The 27213-nt window shown below is 40.3% G+C and overlaps 1 protein-coding gene across 2 annotated transcripts in view; it reads left to right on the top strand.

Moving 5' to 3' along the window:
• PRKCB (protein kinase C beta) overlaps nucleotides 1-27213 on the top strand; it is a 674437-nt gene that overhangs the window by 215215 nt on the left and 432009 nt on the right. For both annotated transcript variants that reach the window (XM_043975695.1, XM_043975696.1), the window contains exon 3: nucleotides 26208-26290. In XM_043975695.1, coding sequence (XP_043831630.1) covers nucleotides 26208-26290 — 83 coding nt within the window. The remainder of the gene's footprint in view (nucleotides 1-26207; nucleotides 26291-27213) is intronic.

A 27213-nucleotide genomic window follows, 5' to 3' on the forward strand; every position in this document is an offset into this window, starting at 1 on the left:
CAAAGCAATTTATATATATATATATATATATATATATATATATATATATAGAGAGAGAGAGAGAGAGAGAGAGAGAGATAGACAGATAGATAGATAGATAGATAGATAGATAGATAGATAGATAGATAGATAGATAGATATACAATATGGCAGGTAGGTAGGACAGGAGTTAGCCTCATTTTATAATTGATAAACATTGTTCTTATAATGTCACTAGTTAGCCAAAAAAATCCTTTGTAGTCACTCTTTGTTTACAGATGAGAGAAATTATTATTAATAACCAATGATTTGGGGAGATCCAGAGTTCTCCCCCTTTTTCTAATGTCCTCATTTCAAGACTCAGTCTCTGAAGGATAGGACTGATGATGGCAGGTAGGATTAATCATCTCCTCAATCTAGGTATTGCTGGACCATCCAATCCTAGGAGGAATTTAACTGAAGGTGAAACTCCTAGCCCATTGTGTTCTGCTCAGCCTTAGGTGGGAGATATAGATTCTTTTTCTAAAGAGGCTGGGAGTGATTTGGAAGTAAATGACATGATCAAAGTTTACCTCTTATTATAATATTGATTCTCCGATCCATTTCATTGGTTAGATGGTAGCATTATATTAATTATGCAGAAATTATGTCTCTCAAACTTTTTAAATGCCACACAGATTAAGGTCCAAACTGCTTATGCCTGCATGAGACCTTTCACAATCCTGGATCAACCCACCTTTCCAGGCTGACTTCATAACTTTCACTTTTACTTGTTGCACACTCCAGTCAAAAAAGACCACCTGCTTTTCCCCAAATGGCATCCTGGCTCTATCTTTTCATCCATATTGTTATGTTTTCGTGTAATACTCCCCTCCACCCCCACCCCCACTGCCCCAGTCTCAGTCTGCTGACATTAGCTCTCTCTTTCAAAGCCCAGCTCAAATTAACCTCTGCCATAAAGTCTTCTTTTATCGCTATCAGCTGGGAGTTATCTTCCCCTCTTCTGAATATTATTAACACTTTATTTTATACCTTTCTTCTGTTCTCAGCACATTCTATGTGGATTATAGTTATTTATGTACATGTGTTTTGTTCCCCACTAGATTTAAGTTCTTTGAGAACAGGAACTATGGTTCTTTATTTAATAGCATACGGATGACAGAAAAGATGAAACTGAGAAATAAGTTGGTAGATATCCTTATCCATCTGCATATTCCTTTCTTTTTTAAAAATAGATTTTACTGATATCTTTTGTTTTTACATTGCCTACATTCCTAAGATTCAGTTGATGCATATTTCCCACATCTCTCTCCTTATCCCCACCCGGAAATCTATTCCTTATAACAATTTTTAAAAAGAAGATGAGGAAAAGAATTCAGCAGATTTTTACTGATTAAAATATCTTTTTAAGAGGAAAAAGAGAAAAAAATCAGTAAAACCAATCAATATATCAGAAAAAAATGACACTATCTGCTCTCTTCCACAACTGCACCCCCACATCTGCAAAGAAGCAGGGGGAAATGCCTTTTCATATCTCTTCTTTGGGGTCAAGTTTGGTCTTTAAAATTTCACACCATTCAGTGAAGCAGTGACTAGAGAGCTGGATCTAGAGTTAAGAAGACCTGAATTCAAACATGGCCTCAGACACTTACTAGCTCTGTGATCCTGAGCAAATCATTTGGCCTATGTCTGCCTCTGTTTCCTCAACTATAAAATGGTAATGCAAAGTATAAAATAGCACCTACTTCCCAGAGTTGTTATGAGGATCAAATGATATATTTGCAAAGTACTTAGCATAGTTCCTGGCACATAGTAGGCATTCAATAATTGCTCCTTTCCCTTTCCCTCTCCTTGCTTCTTTCTCTCCTTCCCTTGTTTTGTGGTGGTTGTTCTGTTCATTTACAATATTGCAGTCATTATATGTATTATTTTCCCAGCTCTGCTTACTTCATTTTTCATTAGTTCATATAAGTATTTCCATGGTTCTCTGTATTCATCATGTTCCTTGTTTTTTATAGCATAATAATATTCCATTACATTCATGTTGTATAATTTGTCTAGCCTCCCCCCCAATCCATGGATATCTCCTTTGTTTCCAGTTCTATGCCACCACAAAAACTCTCGTAGGAAAAGTTCTGGTGGCTCTAGAGACTTTCTTGTTTGTTCACAACTTCCTTATGTATATGCCTAGTGGTGCCAGATTTGGGTCATGCATATTCCTTTCAATGCCCTGAGTGGAGCATTACATACAGTAGACCTTCCATAAAAATTTGTTGAGGATGTGAATGCACAATGGGAAATCTATAGATTTCCATCATCTTCTCTAATTGCCTTTCCCACTGGTAGAAATGAAGCAGTAAAAAGTCACAGGTTCTAAAAGTTCAGAATAGGAAGGGATCTCTGAGATCATATAGGGGCAGCTAGGTGGCGCAATGGATAAAGCACCGGCCCTGGATTCAGGAGGACCTGAGTTCAAATCTGACCTCAGACCCTTAACACTTACTAGCTGTGTGACCCTGGGCAAGTCACTTAACCCCAATTGCCTCACCAAAAAAAAAAAAAGAAAGAAAGAGATCATATAGCCCAGTGGTTTTCAAAGTTTGGTCTGGACACCCTTTCATGGGGTCCTTAAAATCAAAACTAATTTCATAATAGCCTAAGAAATTAGTTGCCTTTTTGGATACTCGTCTCATTTCCAACTACCTATCTGTGTGAGGCCAGATTTTCTTTATATACTTCATCCAAGATTATATATTCTAACAGATTGAATGCTGAGGCTGATATGAAAATCTAGCTGTCTACTATTAAGCCAAACCTTAAAGAGATTTGCAAAAATATGTAAAACTATGCATTTTCTCACTTGTTTTTATAAAAGAAAATAGCTTTATTTTTCATTAAAATGTAATATTTATGTCAACATGTAATGAGTTCACTATTATTTTCAAGTGAATTAATAAATATTTTAAGTGATCAGTTTTAATTGCTTATATAGCAAATATTGGTAGCTATAACCCACATAAACAAAAGTTTTCTGGGATCCTTAATCATTTTAAAAGAGATTAAGAGTTCCTGAGACCAAAAAATTTGAGAATCAATGGCCTGACACATAGTAAATGCTTAATAATCTTTTGTTGCTTGACTGAGAGGGACTTAACCTCTCTGAACTTTAGTTTCCTTATCTATAAAATGAGAGATTTGGATGAGATGACCTGTGAGGGTCCCTTACAGCTCTGAATCTATGAAAATAAATGTATAATCCTCCCTAAAATGCATAAGCAAATGACTCATAGGGAAAAAATGTCCTAAATAATTAAGCAATAGCCCCACAACTAATAAATGCTTTAATGTGTTTTTTAATAGTAGCACAGAATTCACTTTTTTAAGCATTGATGTTTTTTTCTTTTAATCAAAAACACCTACAACTTTCACTTTCATGGAGCTATATCTAGAATATTGACTCTGTCATAGTCAAGCAGAGGAGATAAGTTGATTCATTTTGTAGACATGATTTTTAAAATGCTAACTCACCAAGTGAGCATCATTTTCCTTTGCTACCGACTGCCCAGGGCAGAGATGCCTGGGAAAGAAATATCCTCTCAGAACTTGAAGCAGACATGCAAATCAGTATTGGCCCACAAGGCTAGGCCTAAAGGAAATTAGGTCAACCCCAAACTAATGAAGCTATAATACAAATCAAAGTCTAACTGCGACCCAGAGGCTTTCCAGGCCCTGGTCTTCATTAGCTCACTCCTAGGAAGAACTACCTAATAATTAGAGGTGTTCAACAAAGCAAAAGGGGAAGGGCTCTGAAGAGAAAAAGAGCTAGCTCCTCAATAATATGGGGGGACTTTAAACAGACCAGATGATCCCTTCTGAGGACATTTAGAATGAATTCATGTTTTGAGTAAAGATTGAGTAACGTGATTCTCAAACATTTTGGTCCCAGGACCCCTTTATACTCTTTTTGTGTGGGGCATTTGGGGTTAAGTGACTTGCCCAGGGTCACACAGCTAGTAAGTGTTAAGTGTCTGAGGTTGGATTTGAACTCAGGTCCTCCTGAATCCAGTGCTCTATCCACTGCGCCACCTAGCTGCCCCCCTTTATACTCTTAAAAATTATTGAGGCCTTCCCTCAAGAGCCTTTGTTAATATCAGTTATATCTGTTAATATTTACCATATTAGATATCAAAATCTCTTGGTATTATTATGAAAAGAATTTTGACCTCAGGGACCCTTCCACTGATCCCCATTGAGAACCATTGTGCTAGGTATTGTGCTAAGCACTCACTGGAGAGTTTTTAAGACACACACACACACACACACACACACACACACACACAGTCCCTGCCCTCAGGGAGTTTATACTGTAATGGAGAGAAACAGCATATAAAAAGTGTGCATAGAAGATATATGTACAGTGTAAATGGAAGATAGTTCCAAAGGGAAGATACAATTAATTGGGGGTGGGAGGGAAAAACCAGGAAAAGCTTCTTGCAGAAGGTAGAATTTCAGATGAGTCATGCAGGAGTCCAGGAAAGCATGGAGTCACAAGTGAGAAGGCATTAGAGAGTTACTGAAAAGGCAGGGGTGGGAGATGAAGTGTTATGTTTGAGGACTAGGAAGAAGACTGTTTTTTTACTAGATTGTAAAGTATATGAATGGGAGTGAAGTGTAAGAAGCCTGGAAAGGCAGGAAGGGGCTAAGATGTGAAGGTAACAGGGAACCACTGGAGTTTGTTGAGGAGAAATGTGCATTGGTCAGACCTGGGCTTTAGGAAGATTGATTTGACAACTGAGTGGAGGATGGAGTAGGGAGATCTGAAGCAGAGAGACCAACTACCAGGCTGTTGTTGTTGTTGTTGATCCTTCATTCTCGAAAAGGACCAGTAACATCATGAGGGTGATGTCTTGACTTGCTTTTGAATCAGATTTAAATGAGACACAGCAGAACAAAGTCATCAGCCTTACTCTGTCCTCCAGAATCATTGAAGACCAGGGGCTACTGCAATAGTCTAGGCAGGAGGTGCTGGGATCCTTTACTAGGATGGTAGCTGGATAAGAAAGGCATTTCTACAAGGCATATAAACAAGTCTTAAACATTTGATTCTGCCATCAAACCTAGAGTTCTTTTTTCATTGTATAATTCTGCTTCTCCTGGGCTGTGCTGGTAGAATAAGATGACTGAATTGTAGAACCAGATGAGCTGTGTGTGAGTTCCTTTTCTGTCACTGACTTGCTAACTGTGTGATTTGGGACAACCACTTCATTTCTGAGGGGCTCACTGTTTATCTCTTGGAGGATGGCTAAAGTCTCTTTTCGCTCTGACAGTTGATGTTCTACGATTCTTCATAAACTTTTAGTCCAGAGCTGATCTGGGAATTCCCTGCCCCTTGAGTAACTGGAAAAAAAAGAATATTAATTTGATGGCTTTGTGTACAAAAGCCCCACTTTGCCTTTTTTTTCCTATGGAATCAATAGCCTTGGTGCCAGTTGAATGGCTTTTCACTGAATAATTGACTGAACCTCTACTCTACAATGTGCTCAAATATTTTGCTACATTCACCTGTCATCCTCAGACACAACTCAGTTGGGATTTTATCTGACCTTCAGCCTAATTCAAGAGAGAAACATCACAGATGGGAGGCAGTGGGCTCTAATGGAGAGAAACCCTGCACTGGAAGTTAAAAGACTGGAGTATTGGCAGATCCCAAAACTTCTTTGCTGGGTCATCTTAGACAAATCACTTCCATTGTCCTCATCTGAGATATCGAAGAAGAAGAAGAAGAAGAAGAAGAAGGAGAAGGAGAAGGAGAAGGAGAAGGAGAAGGAGAAGGAGAAGGAGAAGGAGAAGGAGAAGGAGAAGGAGAAGGAGAAGGAGAAGGAGAAGGAGAAGGAGAAGGAGGAGGAGGAGGAGGAGGAGGAGGAGGAGGAGGAGGAGGAGGAGGAGGAGGAGGAGGAGGAGGAGGAGGAGGAGGAAAAATTCAGGGTCAAGGGGTGCATTGGGCTGGAAGAGGCAGCTGGGTGGAGTAGTGGATAGAGCACTGGGGCTAGAATCAGGAAGATTCGAGTTCAAATCTAGTCTCAGATACTTACTAGCCATGTAACTCTGGATAAATCACTTAAGCTCCATTTGCCTCAGTTTCCTCAGCTGTAAAATACCAACTTGGGGGGGGGGAACTAGGTGGTACAGTGCATAAAGCACTAGCCCTGGATTCAGGAGGACCTGAGTTCAAATCTGACCTTAGACACTTGACAATTACTAGCTGTGTGACCCTGGGCAAGTCACTTAACCCTCATTGCACCACCAAAACAAACAAACAAACAGACAAATAACAGCACCTACTTCCCAGAGCTGTTGTGAGGACCAAATGAGATAATCTTTGTAAAGCATTTAGCACAGTTCCTGGCACATAATAGACACCATTTAACGGTTTATTCCCTTCCTCCCTGCCCCCTCTTCTGTCTCCCATGAGCTCTGAGATCCCTTCTAGCTCTCCTGCACTATGAGCATGACTCCTGTTCTATGATTTGAATCCAGCTGTCTTGTTACTTCCTCGTTACATAAACACCAGGGGACAAAGCCTTCCAGCGTCAATGAAACCCCTTTGCTGTTGCAGTAGTTTCTGCATTTGGGCTTTCAGCGCATGCCCCTGGTTGTCCCCATTCTTGAATTTTTATTACACACATTACTCTCCTCAATCCCAAACAATTCTCCCTAATAGATTTCTAATTTCTTCCTTCCTGCTTCCCTTCTGTTATTGCTTTTGTACACAAATGACCTCTGAGTAACTGGAGAGGAAATGGAAGAGAATTGGATGATTCAAAAAAAGGGGGAATATATTCAAGCCATAGAAACTGGAAAAACCAAGGAATGGAAACATGGCCACCCAAAAAGACATTCCTCTCCTGAAGCAGGCTGTTATGAAGTAATGAATTATTCAATCAAGATCCTTTTATTAAGCACCTACTACATGCCAGATACAAAGATGGGATTGAAACAATTTATCCTGTCAAGTAACTTACATCCTAATGGCAAAGAACATGAACACATATTGATACATATGACATGCACATATATCAGTATATACAATATCACAAGAATATTTTATTGGCGTATATAATATAACACACACTTTTATTGGTATATATAATATATAGCTAGGTAGTGCAGACAGGTAGGTTGTACAGGGGTAGCTACATAGTACAGTGGGTAGAGTGCTGGGCCCAAAGTCAGGAAGAGTTATCTTTTTGAGTTCAAATCTGCCTCAGACACAATAGCTGTGTGACCATGGGTAGGTCACTTAACCCTGTTTTCCTCAGTTCCTCATCTGTAAAACAAGCTGGAGAAGAAAATGGCACACCACTCCAGTATCTTTGCCAGGAAAACCCCAAATGGAGTCATAAAGAATTGGACACAACTGAACAACAATTTTTTTTTTTGCAGGGCAATCAGGGTTAAGTGACTTCTCCAGTGTCACACAGCTAGTAAGTGTCAAGTGTCTGAGGCTGGATTTGAACTCGGGTCCTCCTGAATCCAGGGCCGGTGCTTTATCCACTGTACCACCTAACTGCTCCTGAACAACAAAATTTTAAAAAATAACACAATGTAACATGAATATATATCAGTATATACAAAATCAGATAGAAATTAGGCTTGGCAAAGTAAGGCACAAAGGGGAAGGGAACAAGCATTTATCAAGTTGCTGCTATGTGCTGGGCACTGTGCTAAATGCTTTACAAATATTTAGAAGGTTGCAGACAAAGGTCCATATAAAACTATGTTTTTTCCAGTAGCAATGTGTGGCTGTGAGAGTTGGACTATAAGGAAAACTGAGAGCCTCAGAATTGATGCTTTTGAATTGTGGTGCTGGAGAAGACTTTTGAGAGTCCCTTGGACAGCAAGGAGATCAAATCTGTCAATACTTGAAGAAATTAATTCAGGCCTTTCACTACAAGGTGAAATACTCAAGCTGAAGCTTGAGTCACATAATGAGAAGATGGGACTCATTGGAGAAAATCCTGATGTTGGGAAAGATTGAAGGGAAAAGGAAAAGGGGACAGCAGGCGGTGAGATAGATTATGTCATAGAAATAATCATAGAGGGGGGAATATATTGGAAATCTTGATAATATAAAGATACAATATAGCAATAAAACTTATGAAGCATCAAGGTGGTACAGAGGATAGAGTACTGGGCCTGGAGTCAGAAAGACCTGAATTCAAATCCAGCCTCAGACACTTAGCTCTGTGATCCTGGACAAATCACTTAACCTTTGTTTGCCTCAATTTTCTTAGGTATAAAATGGGGCTGATAACATCCACTGCCCAGGGTTGTTGTGAGGGCCAAATGAGATAATGCACACAGTGCTTGGCATTTGACAAATGTTTGTTTCCTTCTTTTCTTCATTATCTGTAAAATAAAGGGAATTGGACTTTTCTATTTTTTTCTATTTTAAATAGAATTTTATTTTCCAAAATATATGTAAAAACAAATCAATTTTTTAAAACTTTGTGTTTCAAATTCTCTTCCTCCCTCAATTCCCACCCCCCACCCACAAGAACTCAAGCAATTCAAAATAAGTTATACATGAGTAGTCATGGAAAACATTCCCATATTAGCTAGGTTGTGAGAGACAACAGTCAAAAAACTCCAAAACTTCAGATTAAGGAATTGTCAAAGAGGAAAATTTAAAAAAAATGTGTTTCCATTTGTTTTCAGATACTATCAGTTCTTTCTCTGTAGATGGGTTGCAATTTTCATAAGTACTTCAGGGTTATATTGGATCATTGCCTTGCTGAAAATAACCACATGCTTCCCAGCATATCATCTTACACTATTGCTGTTATTTTGTATACAGTACATTTCACTCTGCTTCAGTTCATGTAGATCTTCCCAGGTTTTTCTGATAGTATCCTGTTCATCATAATCTGTATATAGTACCTTAAACTTGACAGAGAATTTTCTTCATAATAGCACAGTAAAGTAGGTACCATACGTTTTGCCATTATAATCAATCATCATAACTATTTCCCTCCATCCTATTCCCTTCCCATGATATTTACTCTATTTTCTATCTTCTCTTTACCTATTCCTCCTCAAGTGTTTTACTTCTGACTATCCTCTCCCCCACTCTACACTCCCTTTTTTCACCCTTCCTTCCTTATCCTCTTCTCCTCCTACTTTCCTGTAGGGTTAAATAGATTACTCCTCCCAATTGGGTATGAATGTTATTCCCTCCATGAGCCCACTCTTATGAGATTAAGGTCTTTGAGCCAATTCTGTGTTCTAAATTTTTCTTCCTCCCTCCCTTCTCAACTCTCCCTATGAAATCAAGCAATTCAATATGTCATACTTGTGCAGTAATGCAGAACATCTTCATCTTCCTTGAAAATATTTTGCTTTTTACTGCTCTCTCCCCCAATATGCCCTTCCCTCCTTCCCTTCTCCACCCCCTCCCATCTCTCTCCCCTCCCTCAGGGCAAAAATATATTACTATACCTACTTGAGTATGTATGTTAGTCCTTCTTTGAGCCAATTCTGATGATATTAAGGTTCACTCACTCCCCAACTCCTTCCCCCCTTCTCCTCCCCTCCATAAACTTTTTTCTTGTTTCCTTCATGTGAACTACCTCTCTCCAGACCATCTCTCCCCTTCCCCCTCCCCTAGTCTATTCCTCGTGCACCTCAACCCTATTTTAAAGATGTCATCATGGGTTAGTTAGGTGGCACAGTGGACAAAGCACCAGCCCTGGACCCAGGAGGCCCAAAGCCCACATCCAGGCCAAGACATAAGACACCCCACCCTGTCTGCCCCACAAAGAACAAAACATAAATGCTTTACAGATATCATCCCTTCATATTCAGTTCAGACCTGTGTCTTCTGTGAATTCCTTACTGAGATAGCTCTTATGAATTCAAAATATTATCTTCCCTTGTAGGAATGTAAACAGTTTGATGTTCTAATATCCCTCATGAAGTCTTTTTCCTATTTACCTTTTTATGCTTATACTTCTCCAAGAAAGTCAAATTTTCTATTCAGTTCAGGTCTTTTCATCCCAAATGCCTGAAAGACCACTTTTTCATTGAAATCCCATTTTTTCCTCCTAAAGATTATGATAAGTTTTGCTGGGTATGTGATTTTTGGCTGTAGTCCAAGTTCCTTTGCCCTGTGGAATATCATATTCCATGCCCTCTGGTCCTTTAATGTAGAAGCTGCTGGATCTTGCTTTATCCTTATTGGAACTCCACAGTATTTGAATTTCTTTTTTTCTAGCTGCTTGCAATATTTTCTCCTTGACCTGGGAGTTCTGGAGTTTGATTATAATATTCCTGGAGGTCTTCCTTTTGGGATCTCTCTCAGGAGGTGATCGGTGGATTCTTTTGATTTCTATTTTAGCTTCTGCTTCTAGAATATCAGGGCAATTTTCCCTCACAGTCTCTTGTAGGATGGTGTCTCAGCTTTTGTTTTGGTCATGGTTTTCAGGTAGTCCAGTGATTTTCAAATTATCTCTCCTAGATTTATTTTCCAGGTCAGCTGTTTTTCCAAGGAGATATTTCACATTGCCCTCTATTTTTTCATTCAGTTGGATTTGCTTTACTGTGTCTTGGTTTCTCATAAGGTCACTAGCTTCCATTTGTTTAATCCTAATTCTTAGGCAGTTATTTTCATCAGACGGTTTTTCAATCTCCTTTTCCATTTGGCTTTTCAAACTATTGACTTTTTTCTCATGATTCTCCTGCATCGCTCTCATTTCTCTTTCCATTCTTTCCTCCCTTTCTCTACATCTTCCTTCTATTTCTCCTACTTTCTCTTCAAAGTCCCTTTTGAGAGCGTCCATGGCCTGAGACCAGTTCATATTTTTCTTGGAAGCTTTGGATGTTGAAGCTTTGACCCTGTTATTATCTTCTTCTTCTGAGGTTGTATTGTGGTCTACCTTTCCCCCAAAGAAGTTTTTGATGGTCTGCTGCTTTCTCTGCCTACTCATCCTGGCTTACTATTTCTTGGCTTTTAACTCCTTCTTAAAGTGTAGCACTGCTTCCTGGACACACTGTTCGAGCTACAGTGTGGCCGGGGGGTTGATTGGGCTTCTTCTCAGTCTGCCTGGCTTTGATTTTATTTGATTTTAAACTCTCCATGGGTGTGTGTGTGTGGGGGGGGGCTGCTTCTCAGCTCCGCTCCTCTTCCCAGCTTCAGAGGGTCCCAGGTGTTTTGGTTTGAGGGGGGGGGGCAGGTTTTAATCTTGCCTGGCCTCTTCTCTGATCCAGAGATAACCTCAAGCCTACTTACTAAACAACCAACCAGCAAAGCTTTCTGTGGTATGGTTCTTAGCTTTGATGAGCCTGCTCCCCTCCCCCACCTGGGCCTCCCACCACAAAGGATTTCTTCCTGGTTCCCCACTGGGGTGGGACAGTCGAAATCTTGCCCCCAGTTCACTGGTACCCTTGCACTTACCCCCCCCCCCCCCACCGTCAGCCATTCAACCTGACCGCACGCTCAGTTCCAGAAGACACTGGTGCTGCAGCCAATTCAGAGGCACTGGGGCAAATTCCTTGGGCAAGTGTCTGGTGTGTCGGCCTTAATGTGGGGTTAGGCTTTACTAGTGGCCCAGCATGGCCCCCTGAAATCTATCTATAGCTGGAAAAAACTCTCAGCCCATATTTTTGTGTGTTTTTCTGCTCTAAGGGTTCTTTTATTGCTACTTTTGGGGTGATTGTATCAGGAGCTCTGTACATTTAATGTCTTTCTTCTGCCATCTTGGCTCCACCCCCCACATAGTAGATTGGGAATTGGGCTTTAAGATGCCTTCTAGGTCTGATATTCTGTGACTTTAAGGGCCTAGTGATACAGTTCCATCTGAAGATTTGAGGGAGAAGGAAAGGAGAGGAGGTGTGGACACTAACTGTACTCTAAACTCCTATCAGTTCATAATGATCATCCTATAACAATTCCCATGGTTAACTAGATCATAACTGAAGTGAATTACATCACTCAGAAAGTAGAAAGAATAATGGGCTAAGTGCCTGAAGACCCAGGATGCAGTATTGGCTATGTCACTCACTTCCCATGTGATCAGCAGTAACTCATTTAGCCTCAGCATTCTATATCCAGAATTGACCTTAAAGAATCAAGTAAGGTGGTAAAAATCCATTTTATAAGTGAGGCTCAGGGAAAAGAAAGTGACTTGTCAGGTCAGAGAGCCTAATTAATAAGAACCAATAAATCCACAAGCATTTATTAAATACTTATTAAATGCTAGACATTATGCTAGGCACTGAGAATACAAATACAAAAGTGAAACAGTTTTCCTGTAAGGAGCTTACATGTTACTTGGGGAAATAACATCTTTATAGATAAATGCAGTATAAACACATACACAGGTGTGTTGCATGTATACATCCATTTAGCCATACATGTGTACATGTGAGTAGTACATGTACTTTTTTTTGGTGAGGCAATTGGGGTTAAGTGACTTGCCTAGGGTCACATAGCTAGTAAGTAAGTGTTAAGTGTCTGAGGCCAGATTTGAACTCAGGTCCTCCTGACTCCAGGGCCAGTGCTCTATCCACTGTGCCACCTAGCTGCCCCAGTCCATGTACTTCTAACTTGTGCAAGATTGGGAAACAGAGGGAACAGTGGGAGAGGGAGGGATTGATTGATCAGTTGATTGATTATTGGTTGAGGAGGGAGAATATTCCATGGAATGAGGAACAGCCTATGTAAAAACAAAGAGGTAAAAGCTGAAGTGTTGGGTACAAGGTAAAACAAACAGATTAGTCTGGCTGGTGCATACAGTTGGAAATACAGACAACAATTGTCAGGAGAATTCAAGTTTCCTGTCTCCAAAATTAGTGCTTTTCCCACTTCTAAGACTTCAGTGGGTCTGCACTGTCATCAGTGTGAACACTCCCTTTAGATCTCAACCCCATGACTTCTCATCCTGGATGAATCTGGATCTCTCTTCTTCCCTACTTCCTGAACAGAGATTTGATCAAAGTACTGGAGGCTTTCCTCTGTGCATTTTTTATAGTTCATAAGTACCTGTGGAACCCATTTTGTTCTCCTTTATTCTCTCAAGGTGCCCAGTCTCTTTTTCTAATTATATATTTCCTTGATGGTATCCCTTATCCTCTTTCCACTCCTCCAGTCACTTCAATTCATTAATTTTTAAAATCACCTGTTAAATATGCTTTTATTTCTTGGATCACATTTCCTCTATGAAATGAGGGGATTGGATTTGCGAATCTCTAAGGTCCTTTTTAGCTCTAATAGTCTATATTCTAGACTCTCAAGTTTCCTTTCTCCTACTCTCCATCTCTTCACCTACTTGGAACGTATCTAGTCCCTGCTCTTAATGAAAGTATAGGGCCAACAAAGGCTGATGATTAAGGGAATTCAACAGGACCCAAAGAAAGGAATCCTGGGAAAGAAAATTCTCCAAGCTATAATCAAGAAGACTAAAGAGAATGCTATGCTTCATCAAGCCAGAGCATATGGGGTAATCAGCAATCAAAAAATAGACAGGTTATGGCTGAGATCACAGAAATGTTTTATGAAGTGGGAGTTAATGGTGAAATGGTAATTTGACTCATGAAACCTTTTATCTCAAAACAGTATTACTTTATGGCCACAGTGTACAAGATAAATCCTCTTTGTTCTGCTATATATCCTTTGGGGCTAGCCAGAAGGGAGAGTCCGATCCATGCCTGAAGTAGAATTTATCCTCCCTGAAAGGATGTTTCATATCCCTGATAAGTCATCATATGGCCTTCATCAAGGACATCTAGAGAAGAACTCATCCCTATTCTATTTTCAGATACCTCTAATTGTCAAGAATTTTCTTCTTTCTAGCTGCAATTTGCCTCTCTGTAACTTTTACCCATTCCTAGTGTCCTCCTCTGGGGCCAAGCAAGACAAATCCAAATCTTCTCCTTTCATATTCCCCTCATCTCCTTAAATAGCCTAAGTTTCTTGAACCATTCCTTATATGGCTTGGATATAAGTCCTTCTGAAGTACTGGTTTCCTTAACTCAGGAGTTCATCTTGTCAATGTCCTTCCTGGAATAACAGTTATCAGAGCTGATCATAGTATTCCAGGTGACCTCTAAGCAGTGCAATAGGAGTACAACCCTCCCCTGTTCTGGATAGTAGGATTTTATTGTAAAAGTCCAATATCACATTATTTGGTGGTGGTGGTTGTTTTTGGCTGCTTTATCACCTTGTTAATTTGTATATAACTTGTATTGTCCATCAACTTTCTGATTTTAAAAAATGAATATTTTTGGTTATATGCCCCCATCCAGTGCTTGTACATTTGATATTTTTAAGTCAAGTGTAGGCTTTCCCCTTTATTAAATTGCATCTTATTAGATTCAGTCCATTGATCTAGACCACTGAGTTCTTTTTTAAAAAAAAAATCTTCATTAGCTACACGTTAGATCTTTGTGATCTTTGTGTTATCTTTAGACTTGACACATTGGCTATTCATTCATCCAAGAGATTAATAAAAACGTTGAGTAACAGAGGAAATGACAGATCCCAGTGGCATTCCACTACTGACCTCCCTACAAAATGACTGATTCATTCAACACCACTATTTGCAACTAGAGGTTTAACCTATTATATATAAACTGGCCAAACGTCCCTATCACTCATCCCATATCTCTCGAGACTTGTCCATGAGGATAAAATGAGAAAATTTTTTCAAAGGCTTTGTTGAAATCAAGCATGCTGTGTCTATCAATTCAGTAATGCTATTCAAAGAAAGCAATGAGATTAGTCTGATGTGACATTCTTAATGAAACTATGCTAGCTTGCAGTGATCACTCCTCTCAAGAATTCTGACATTCATTTCTCACATACTGTTTTTTCTATTCTGTGGTCCTATTCAGTTGCCATTCCAAAAGTCTATATTATCCTTGGTTCTGTTGAGAGGACCCTATAATATAGAAAATCCCTTTTCACCTCCCACCCCAGAGACCAATCTTACCTCCACCAGTTCTCTGAATCGCTTCATTGAATTTGTCTTTCAGTCTCTGAATAGAGATTGAATAGCTCATTTGGAATGGAGATTGGAACTAATTTAAAGGTATTCTTGGAGCATTGCTCCAGGGAAGCTCTTTCAAAGAGTGCAGACTTTTCACATATTTCATGCCAATAAAGTCTTCCTGTAATTTATTTTCAGGAGAAATGCATTGATATAAAAGGAGGAAAATTGAAGAAAGATGGGAGAAGGGTGCACACAGATCTACAAGCAGTTGGATCAGCTATTGTTAGGTCTACTCAGAATTTAATAACAGGGCAAAGTAAAAATCAGAACAAATGGTTATTTCGACACCACTTTCTAGCTCCCATTGAGGCCTTAGCACATAGTTAGCATCAGGTATTGGAAAGGGTACTGAATTTGGAGGAGGACTGAATCCTTGCTCCCAACTGTGATTGTGACAGATTCTTTTTCTGAATCTCAGTTTCCTCATCTGTAAATTGAGGGTATTACCCAAGGCTTTTGTACAGATTAAATGGGAAAGTAGATGCAAATTCAATTCCGTAAACATTTACCCATGTACTCATGTGGGAATACATAACGACCCAGTCCATGCCCTCTTGGAGCTTACAATGTTGTCAAATGGAATGAACCCCCATACACAATCTATTATAATACTAAATAGAACTCAGCCCAGGATATCACTTCTTAACTTTACTGAGAAATAATAAGTCCTCTGTTGGGAGTTCATTCTTATCCTACACCTCAAAATCCCTCTTCATCACGTCCCTTTTTCTCTTCCTTTTCCATAGTTTCTGATTTAGAGGTGACTCTTCCTTATCAAGGCCATCCCCTACTTGTGCTCTTGTAACCTCCAGGGATTGCCCCTTGGATCATTCTCTCTCTTTGTCTCATCTTCAATTTCTGTCTTATCCACTGGCTTCTTCCCAATTAACCCCAACTGTGCCCCACTTTCCCCTATCCCTAGAAAAAAATTTCACTCTGCCATCCTGTCAAGCTATCATACTATTTCTCTTCTCCTTGTTATAGCTAAACCCTAAGAAGGGGGCATATAGAGTCATTTCCTGCATTCCCTCATCTAACATACTCTTCTCAGACATATTTCCCTGTATCCTCAATGTATTCCCTTCTCACTTCTGCCATGTAGAAAGCCTGGCTCCCTTCAAAACAGCCAGTGCCACCTTGGACAGCAGCCTTTTCCTGATCTCCCCAGTCGTTAATACTCCCTCTTCAAATGACTATGTAAAATTTGGTTTCAAGTGTGTCCCAGATGTCTTAGTGCAGTTTTATGTTTTATCAATCCTGGAAATTTATGTATTGAGCAGTTTGAGTTAATAGTGTGCATCACCCCACCCCCCACCCCTATCAATAGAATGGAAGCTCCTTAAGAGCTAGGACCATTTTGTCTTTGCAGCCCCAGCACTATGCCTTGCACCTTTTAGATGCCTGATAAATGGCTGCTGGATCAACATGAATGCACATAAGCATTGCATTTATTAGTTTTGGCTCTGAGAGACGGTAAGACTTTGAGAACTTTGTGTTGTCAGGGAGCTGTCCTTCAGAGATTTGTTTATTATGCTTATATCAAGGCAGAATTAAGGCAGGCTGCATTTCTTCCCATAGACACATTTCACTCAGACAATAACATTTTGACTAAGTAAGGGGGAAAAGCATAGGAATGGACTAAAGGGATTTCATCATATGCTGGATCAGCCTCAAGATCTTCATTCAGCAGGAATACTGTGAGTGCACATAAATTTTGTAGTATGTGGTAGATAAAAGAATTTAGATGACATGATTCCTGTCCTCTGGGGACTTTCTAAACTAGTAGGGGTGGTGGTGATGATTATAACATATTTAGCTGTGTCCAACCCCCATTTGGGGTTTCCTTTCCTTTTTTTGTGGGGCAATGAGGGTTAAGTGACTTGTCTAGGGTCACACAGCTAGTAAGTGTCAAGTATCTGAGGCTAGATTTGAACTCAGGTCCTCCTGAATCTAGGGCAGGTGCTGTATCCACTGTGCTACCTGGCTACCCCCCATTTGGGGTTTTCTTGACAAAGATTTTGGAATGGTTTGCTATTTCCTTCTCCAGCTCATTTTACAAATGAGGAAACTGAGGCAAATGGGGTTAAGTAACTTACCCAGGATCACATACCCAGTAAGTGTCTCAGGCCAGATTTGAACTCTGGAAGCTGAGTCTTCCAGACTCTAGGCCTGGCACTCTTTGCTGTGCCACCTAGCCATACATTGTACTAAGCAATTATTATCTCATTTGGGGCAGCTAGATGGCGAAGTGGTTAAAGCACCGGCCCTGGATTCAGGAGTACCTGAGTTCAAATCCGGCCTCAGACACTTGACACTAGCTGTGTGACCGTGGGCAAGTCACTTAACCCCCATTGCCTAAAAAAAAAAAATTATTATCTCATTTGATTCTTCCAACAACCCTAGGAGGTAGATGCTAGTATTATCCCCATTTTACAGATGAGAAAACCAAGGGAAGCAGGGATTAAGTATTTTGCCAAATTTGAATTTAGGTCTTTCTGACTTCAGACCCTGGTGCTTTATCCACTGTGCCACCTAGCTGTTCCATAGGGTGCCGAGATATGTGACTGTGGTACAGAGTTGCATCATAATTACATTAGTTACCAAAAAAATCATTTCAGGCTTCAGGGGTGAAAGCTATTATCATCCAGGAGAATCAAATATGGTTTCTTGGTGGAGGTAGCAATTCAATTAAGCTTTAGAGTATGGGTATGGATTCAGGAGGTTAAGATGGAGAAAGGGCACATTTTGAGCCTTGGGAGTAACCTGTGCATAATAGGCATAAAGTGTGAATGCAAAGAATATTTTGAGGGTGTGCATTCAGGCCGAAGCATGGAGGGGAATAATAAAAGATTAGGCTAGAAATATAGGTTGGTTCAAATCTGACCTCAGGCACTTGACACTTACTAGTTATGTGACCCTGGGCAAGTCACTTAAACCTCATTGCCCCACAAAAAAAAGAAAGAAAAAGAAAAAAAAAAGAAATATAGGGTGACACCAGATTGTGGAGGGTCTTGCTTTCTAGATAAAATATTTTGAACATTTCCTGGGAGACAATAGGGAAGTACTGAAGATTTTTGAGTAGAGGAATAACATGGTCAAAATTACAGATAAGATTTTCTCTGGTAGTGGCCTAAGCGATAGACTATTCACTATTCATAATTAAAGGAAATATATTTGTAAGAATATTTGTAAATATTACAAATATCTGTAAGAATATTTGTAAATATAACAAATATTTGTAAGAAAGATATTGGAATAGTTCAGGAGAGTGGTAGTGAGGTTGGAACAAGAAAGTAGGGCACAGGTTTGAGAAATTTTGTAAACAGGGATTGATAATACCTGGTGAGAGAGAATATGGGAGAATGGGTTAATGCTTATCTCAAGAGGAAAAGCTGAAGAAAACTTTGAACGAATAAAACCTCATTCAGGACCCCCTATTTGCAGAGCCAGTCTCTGTGAAGATAGTAACTTAGTCCCAAGTAAGGTGTTTTGTTTTTGTTTTGTTTTTTTTGGCAGGGGGTTGGGAGGGGCAGGCATTTGGGGTTTAAGTGATTTGCCCACGGTCACATAGCTAGTAAGTGTCAAGTGTCTGAGGTTAGATTTGAACTCAGGTCCTCCTGACTCCAGGGCTGGTGCTCAATCTAGTGTGCCACCTCACTGTCCCAGCTTCAAATAAGTTAAACAGGTCAGGACAAGAGGTTGTTTTTTGGTCACAGTTGTAAAATAGGTGAGTTGGCCCTAAGATCAACAATAAGAAAATAGGAGACTGAGGGTCTTGCTTCTAGGAAGGATGGAGAACAAGAGGCCTATTTAACAGCTGGGTGAAACCTATGACATGCCATGGGCCCCTGTGGCAGTCAGGTGAAATCCAGGGACTCCATTCCTACCTCTGATTTTCTACATTCACAATCAAAGGAAATGCTCAGTTTCAATGAGAAGGTATTGAAAATAAAATTGTAATTTTCCCACTTCTAAGTTCTTGGAAGACCTGAAAATCTATCCATCCATCTTAGGTTAAAAACCCCTACCCTAGAAAGAGAAAGGTTAAAGGATTGAAAGGAATGTCCCATGATTCTCCAAATTTTTAGGGAGAATGAAGTATTGCTTAAAAGAATGGAAGACATACTTTTGAGTCAGAAATGAAGAAGAGAAAGACTTGGAACAAATATGGAATTCTGAATTTCATTATGAGGTTTAGAGGTTGGAACACTCTGGCAGAGAGGAAAGGAAGAAAGACCACTGAAGATGTAAAGCTAAATAGTAGGTATGAGACTCTCCCCATGGAATTCAAAGCAGTACCTTTTCAGGAGGAAGCAGCTTCTAGCAATCTAAGCAGTGATGATTCACAGGTGGCAGCAGGAGAGAGATTATCCAAGCAAGTGTCAGGGGAAGAGATGAGTGATGTGAAGAGATAGTGATGGCTGGTGACTCACTGCTGAGAGTTACCAAGGCAGTTCTTTTTTCAACTTTACATTAGAAAACTAGGACTTAGGGTTCAAAAGGACTTTAAGGATCACCTGATACAACCCTTTCATTTTACAGATGTGGAAACTGAGGCCCACATTTCATAGATTAATAATAGCAAAGGCTGATGTATTCCTGGATCACATGTCTGGGACATGTTGGAAAGTCTTACGAGGTTTTTCAAATCTGGCAACCACTACCCACTACTGGTGATTTTTATGGGGACTAATAATGCTACCAGAAGTAGCCTAGAGAACACTGCTAGGGTTTAAAAATCCTAGGCAAGAAACTGAAGACATTCAGATGTTTTCATTAGTGTGACTGAATGAAGGTAGGGGGAAAATGGAAGAGGAAGAGAAGGAAGAAGGAGATGAAGGGAGGGGGGAAGAGGAGGAGGAGGAGGAGGAGGAAGGAAAAGAAGCAAAGGTGGAAATTTGGGGAGTGAACTTCTGGTTAAAAAATGGTGTCTGAGGGGCAGCTAGGTGGCCCAGTGGATAAAGCACCAGCCCTGGATTCAGGAGGACCTGAGTTCAAATCTAGCCCAGATACTTACTAGCTGTGTGACCCTGGGCAGGTTACTTAACCCCAATTGCCTCACCAAAAAAAAAAAAGAAAGAAAGAAAAAGAAAGAAAAGAAGAAATGGTGTCTGAACATGGGATTTTAACTTTAGACTATAGTTTAAAGCATAGAAATTATGAGCCTTTTTGCCCAGGGATGAAGATGTTCAAAGAAGATTGGAAAAGTTGTTATTTTCCAGGAATTTTGCAAATCTGAATAATAGACCTTCCAACTGAAAGATACTAGATTAAGAGCCAGAAGGGGCCTTCAAGGTCACCTAGTCACTCATTTGAGAGATGAAGAAGCTAAGGCCCAAAGGATAATGACATTAAATGACTTGCCCAAGTAATAAATGGTGGAACTGGGATTTGAATATAGGATGATCATAGTGCTAGAGCTTGATGGGACCTGGAGAGAGTAGAGAAAAAAAAAACTTATTTCAAAGCCAGAGGATATCTGCTATAAGGTATGCTAGTAATAATAATAATAATTCATGTTTATATATGGATGTAAGGTTTGCTAAGCACTTAATGCATATTATTATATAATTTGATTCTTAGGATGATGCTGCGAGGTAGATGCTGTTCTTATTTTGAGGGAATGAAGAAGCAGATGATCAAAGAGGTTAAGTCACTTACCCAGGGTTAAACAGCTAGTAATTGTTTGATCCAATCTCCTTGACACCAAGTCTGGCATTCTACCCACTATGTTGTGCATCCTTTGCTATGAAAAATAAGAGCTGCCCAAAAGTCCAGTAATTCACAGAAGGCAAAATCCAAGTATTAATCCAGCAGTCAAACACACAGTCTTGGATTTTTGTACACAAATATCAAATATGGCTGAGTAGGAATGATGGGAAATTTATTGGGAAGCAACCACTCCATCTTGGTATTCATAGTAGAACAGAAAAGGAAAGCCAAGCATGGACTGTTGTTCTCTGTAGAGTTGGGGAGAACAGATTGCAAAGAGTTCAGAGAAAATAAGGGTAGGGTATGGAAGAGGCAGTGGAAGAGGACAAGAATTTATTAAGTACCTACTCTGTGCCAGACACAATGCTAAGTGTTTTAAACATTTATGTCATTTGAGATATATCATATGGAATAGCATAGCTTAAGATGCTATAGAGGGGGCAGCTAGATGGCGCAGTGGATAGAGTACCAGCCCTGGAGTCAGGAGTACCTGAGTTCAAATCCTGCCTCAGACACTTAACACTTACTAGCTGTGTGACCCTGGGCAAGTCACTTAACCCCAATTGCCTCACCCCCCCCAAAAAAAAGATGCTATAGAGGAAGTTGGAAGAAGAGGAATGGGAAACTCACAGGAATTAAATTCTGGGCATATGAACAGAAAATTCCAAATAGGAGGCAAAGGGAGAACTATGTAAAGAGATTGGTGTGAATGCATTGGACACTTATGAGCTCATTTAAGTTTTTAAAAACAGATGGATGCAGGGGCAGAGGAGGAATATGCAGGCCAATAAAAGTAGCACAGGAACACAACTTCAGATGAAGGTGAAACTGCTAATGAATGTTGAGGATAAGGAACGAAATCTTTTAAAAATATATCTTGGACAAAAGAAAATCAAGGAAGAGATGGGAATGATGCCCAAGGTGATGGGATGATGATATGGAAGACATGAGCTCAGATCTTTCTATGACCATTTTCTTTACTAATAATGGTCTTTCTACTATGAAAAGTGATAATGCTTAACATTTACAAAGCACTTTAAGGTTTACAAAGTCCTTTCATTATATTATTTGATTTCTCACAATCATCCTGTGGGGTAGGTGCTCTTATTATTCCCATTTTACAGATGAGGAAACTGAGGTGTAGAGAGCCAATAACCTGCCCAGGGTTGCACAGCAAGTAGGTATCTGAGGCAGGATCTGAATTTGGGTTTTCTTGTTTCTTATTGGTTTAGCAGGAAGTTAAAACCCAAAATAAATGGTGAGAGAGTAAGAGACCACTTAACTGTCCTAAATGTGTATGAGTCACCAGGTCTAGATATTTTGCATTGTCCAATGCAGAACCAAATGCCAAGTGACTGGCAGAGATATCTGATGGAATGCTGAGAATGTCAGAGGTTTGGCCAGACCAGAGGATGGCCAATAACCCAATCTATGAAATAACCCAATCTATGATCTAAGGTAAAGCCTGCAGACTGTCTAGGAGTGATTGCTAAGTGATAAGGAGTGGTTTCATTAAGAGTAGGCCATGCCAGATTGACATCCCTCATGAGGCCACTATTGACACAATACACCTTCATTTTTGCAATGCATTTGAAATCTTTCATGTGATCCTTGTGGACAAGACAGAGCAGAGGTCTGCAAACCACAACTTGTCCTGGTTTTGTATGGTCCATGAGCTAAGAATGGTTTTTACTTTGTAAAAATGGTTTTCACACTGTAAAAAACCATTCTTAATTTGTGCTAGGCAAGTGGTTAGGCCCAGGCATCATAGTTTGCAGCCACTGAAATAAGAGAAATAGCTAAATTAATGTGTAATTATGTGGAGTTGGAGTAGGTTAAATAAGCTGATTAAAAGAGTTATCCTTAATGGGCTAATGTCAACTTGAAATAATAGTAATTATTTTAAATAATATCTAACCTTTACATAGCACTTTAAGATTAGCAAAGTACTTTACATCCATCATCTCACTTGATCAGGTAAGTGCTATCATTGCCCCCAATTCACAGATTAGAAAACTGAGGCGCAGAGAAGTTATTTGCCTAGAGTGACACAGCTAGCAAGTGTCTAAAACAGAATTTGAACCCGGTTTAACACTCATCTCCTTATAATCAGTTGCCTTTGGCTCTGGGCTGTTAAACATTTTTTGTCAATGACCCAAATAAAAAGTCTTAGATGGCATGCTTATAAAATTTTAAATGACATGAATCCCGGAGAGAGAGCTAACATCTTCAGTGGAAATGTCAGAATTCAAAAAGATCTCAACAAGCTAGAAAGATGAACAAAATCCAATAAGATTACATTTAGAAGAAATAAATGTAAATTCTTACACTCAGCTTCTAAAAATCATCTTAATTATTAAAGGATGAGGGGAAACATGCCTAGACAAGGTTTCCTGTGAAAATTTTAGTACATTGCAAGCTCAGTGATGTGTCAGCTGTGTGGCATGGCAGCCTCAACTACTTTTAGTCTTGGGCATTATGAAGAGAGGCATAGTATCCAGGATGAAAGGTGATGATCATATTGTAGCTGCTCTGCTGTGGTCAAATTGTTTGGAGTATGGTATTCAGTTTTGGGTACCTCCTAAAGCTAGTTTGGGGTGGAGGATACAGGGTCCAAGGTGCAGGTAGGCATTAAGTCTTAGTGAGTTGTAGGGAAGACTCTGTTATGACAGGGAAGGAGGAGAGAGGGAATGATGATCTTGAACAATTCTGAGGAATGGAGGAGGGGAAAACCAATTCATGGCAGGTGGTTTCAATTTCAGTGAAGGAGGCAAGGCCATCTGCTGTAAGTTAGGGAGCTGGGGGTGGGGCTGATGGTGAGAGAAGAAAAAATTTTAGGAACAGTTGTAGGGAATAATATAAGGTGTTGGTTAGGGTTGGATAGAGGGGGGTAGCAATGAAAGTGGAAGTGAGATTATATACTGTGGTTGAAACAAGCTTGACATCATGATTTCTCTAGTAGCAATGAGACAGCAAGGAGCAGAAGCAGAGAAATTGGATGTGGTGAGAATTATCCAGGCAGGAAGATTCTCAGGTGAGGAACAATCAAACGTGAAAGGGCAAGTGTTTTGGGCAGTAGCTATTGAGACGTTAAAGTGGCCACACCATGGCTAGGTAGGATGGGAAAATTAAGCCAGTGGAGTAGAAATAGATGGGTCAACCAGGATGGTTCAGTGGATCACCATAAAGAAAGAGTGTAAGTTTAATTTGAGTGGAAGGGATAATGGGATTGGATGTTCTGGTTGGGGAGTGGAATTTCTCTTTTCTAAATCTTGGAAATGGGGTAATTATGGAAGATCCTAAGATCTAAGATGTGGTCGTATAGCTTTGTTGCTGAAGTCGGTGGAAAAAGGAGTGCTTCTTGAGGAATTTGAAGAATTGAGAACTTGGATTCCAGAAAGTTGTGATAACATAAATATTATAGAATCATAGAATATTAAAGCTGGAATGACCTTTGAACTTAGAGCAAAGAATATATGAGCCAGAATTTATTCTTATGCAAATCTAAAGAAAGAATCTTAGACCATAGAATGTCAGAACTGGAAGGGACTATAGTACTTGGAATATTAGAAGTGAGCAGTACCTTAAAACACAGAACATAGAACTTCCCTTATGGAAAGTGGCTTGCTTATATAGCTCATTAGTGTCATTGTTGGGGTTAGAACATAACTATCCCCTTGCCCAAATGGGTACTCTCTGCATAAGACTATGTGTAAAATACATCTCACATTCATATTAATTTTGGGGGGAAAAAAGTCCACTTATTTTCACATGACTGCCCTACCGACCACTGTAAGTTACTGTCCTGTTTCTACATTCTTCCAGCACACTATAGTGAAGTGAAATATTGAATGCCTCTTAGATGGTCTTCATTGTAAGGACCCTGCGTTAAGTATTACTCACTTCCTTTTTACAATGTCGCTAACTCTATTAGCATCTACTTCCATTTGCTATCCGAGTCTGGCAAAGACAAATACCTTAGGTCACCTTATGTCCCTTGATTAGCTTTTAGCTGGTGGCTTTCTGTTGAGTGGGAAGGCACTGTGGAAAACCACTGGACTTGACATCAGAAGACCTGAGTTGTAGTCTTGGCCTCAACATTCACCAGTCATGTCATTTTTACAATGCGCTGTATTGCCCTGAGGCTCTTTCGTCATCTGGAAAATGGGGATAACAACACATTATTTACCTTGGTCTTAGGACTCCAAATCCTGGACTTGATCCATTGATTAGCACTGAGAGCCTTTGCCTCCTTGTACCTGGGGCCCTGCAGCACACTTAGACACTGGTCATGACTGAGCTCTTGTCTCTACAGGCATTCATGGGAGGTGGGAGAGAATGCTGACCTTGGGATCAGCAGGCTTGGGTTTTGACTCCAAACTCTGTGTGACCATGGGTGAGATACCTTCCCTCTCTCTGCTCAGGTTTCCTCATTGGTAAAAATGGGCATAAGACCTGCACTGCTACCTCCCTCACAGGTTTGTTTAAAGGGCAGCTCTTCATAAACTTCAAAGCCTTAGAACTGTGTGGAACCCAGCAAGATAGGACCTATTCTTTCAAATCCTTTCTGGGAAAGACAAAAGAAGCTGTCTTCAGTCACATAAACTACTTGCTTCTCTTTGGAGCACCTTCTTAGATGACCACCCCCACACACACACACACACACTCAGCAAGATTCAGCCCTTACAACCAGAAGCCCTTTGATTCAAGTTCTGTCTCTCTGATTTCCTATCTGAGTGACAAGGGATAAGTTCCTTTATGTCTCTTAGCCCCTGTTTCCTGATCTGGAAAATGGGAGGTCCTTTCCAAACCTAAATTCTAAAACCCTTAGAAATCCCCAAATCCTATGAAGAAGGGGGCAGCTAGGTGGCACAGTAGATAAAGCACTGGCCCTGGATTCAGGAGGACCTGAGTACAAATCTGACCTCAGACGCTTGACACTTACTAGCTGTTTGACCTTGGACAGGTCACTTAACCCTCATTGCCCTACCACCACCACCACCACCCCCCCAAAAAAAAAATCCTATGAAGAATGGCTTTCTGAACTGCCCCAGCTGAAGCAAAGGGCTTCTTAGTTGGGCTTCCCATATAACTTTAAGCTCCAGAAAGCAAAGACTCCCAGGGAAGGATTTTGTTGCTTCAAAAACTGAGGGCACAGGGGGCAGCTAGGTGTCACAGTGAATAGAGCATCAGCCCTGGATTCAGGAGGACCTGAGTTCAAATCCGGCTTCAGACACTTGACACTTACTAGCTATGTGACGCTGGCCAAGTCACTTAACCCTCATTGCCCCACCCCCCAAAAAAATTATAAAACAAAACAAAACTGAGGGTACAACTAAGGAAAACATGTCTGTTGAATTTGGTATAAAACCTTGAATTGACCCATTGGTTTATTGATCTCTTTGTGTATGTGTTTGTGTGTGTGTGTATGTGTGTCTCTGTGTGTGTACGCTGTCCTCTCTCTTGCAGTGTGCTGTTTCGTTGTCCATAAGAGATGCCATGAATTTGTCACCTTCTCCTGCCCGGGTGCTGATAAGGGCCCAGCCTCTGATGTAAGTAACCGGACTTGCTAACCTCTCATCATGCTCATTAGGGGCAGTCAGTGAGAAGAAAACCCAGAGAGTTTGGAAGAAAATAAATGGAGAGAAAGGCTCTCTGCTCTGTATAGCAAGGGCTACTGTGTCTACATGACTCTCAAGAATTACAGTTCACTTTGGTTGCATCAAGAAAAGGCCTGCTTTCTTGTCTGGTTTATTTTGGTGTGTATTAGACAGCATGACAGTAGAGAGAAAGCTGACCTTGGACTCGGGATGATCTGGGTTCTAATTCTATGTCTGATGCATACTGGATGTCTGACCTTTACCAGGGGACTTAATCTCTCAGTCCCCCAGGCAACTCTCCTGAGACCATTAAGTTTCAAAGGAGTTGTTGATCTACATGGGTAGGTGTAATTTCCTTATGAGAAATCTCCTTGTATTGATGAAATACATAACTGAACACCCCTCCCCACCCTCCAGGGGGAAGAAAAACATACCCAGTGCTCTAGGCATTGTGGTTACAAAAACATGATAGCTCACAGCCTGGTTAGAGAATAAAACATTTGCACAATAACTAAGTATATGGTAGAATATGTCAATTGGCTAGGAAAGATCAGAGAAAGAGGGATTACTTCTAGCTACAGGGCTTGGGGAAGACTTTGGGGAGAAAGTGACACCCCAGGAGGTCCTTGAAAAGAAAAGACAGTTGGGAAATATGGGCAGAGTCTATTCTTGGCATGGGACACAATGTGTGCAAATGAGCAGAGTGAGGGAGGGGAAGATGAGATGTAGAATCAGTGAGTAGCTGCATACTGATGGAATACAGTAATGTGAACAGAAGCAGAAGGAAGGAAGGCTGAAAAGAATGATCTGGGTTTGGGTTGTCAGGGGCTTTGAATGCCAGGCTAAGGAGTTTGCATCTTATGCTAGAGGCCGTC

Source organism: Dromiciops gliroides, chromosome 1 (genome assembly GCF_019393635.1).
Source record: "Dromiciops gliroides isolate mDroGli1 chromosome 1, mDroGli1.pri, whole genome shotgun sequence".
NCBI classification, from domain to species: domain Eukaryota; kingdom Metazoa; phylum Chordata; class Mammalia; order Microbiotheria; family Microbiotheriidae; genus Dromiciops; species Dromiciops gliroides.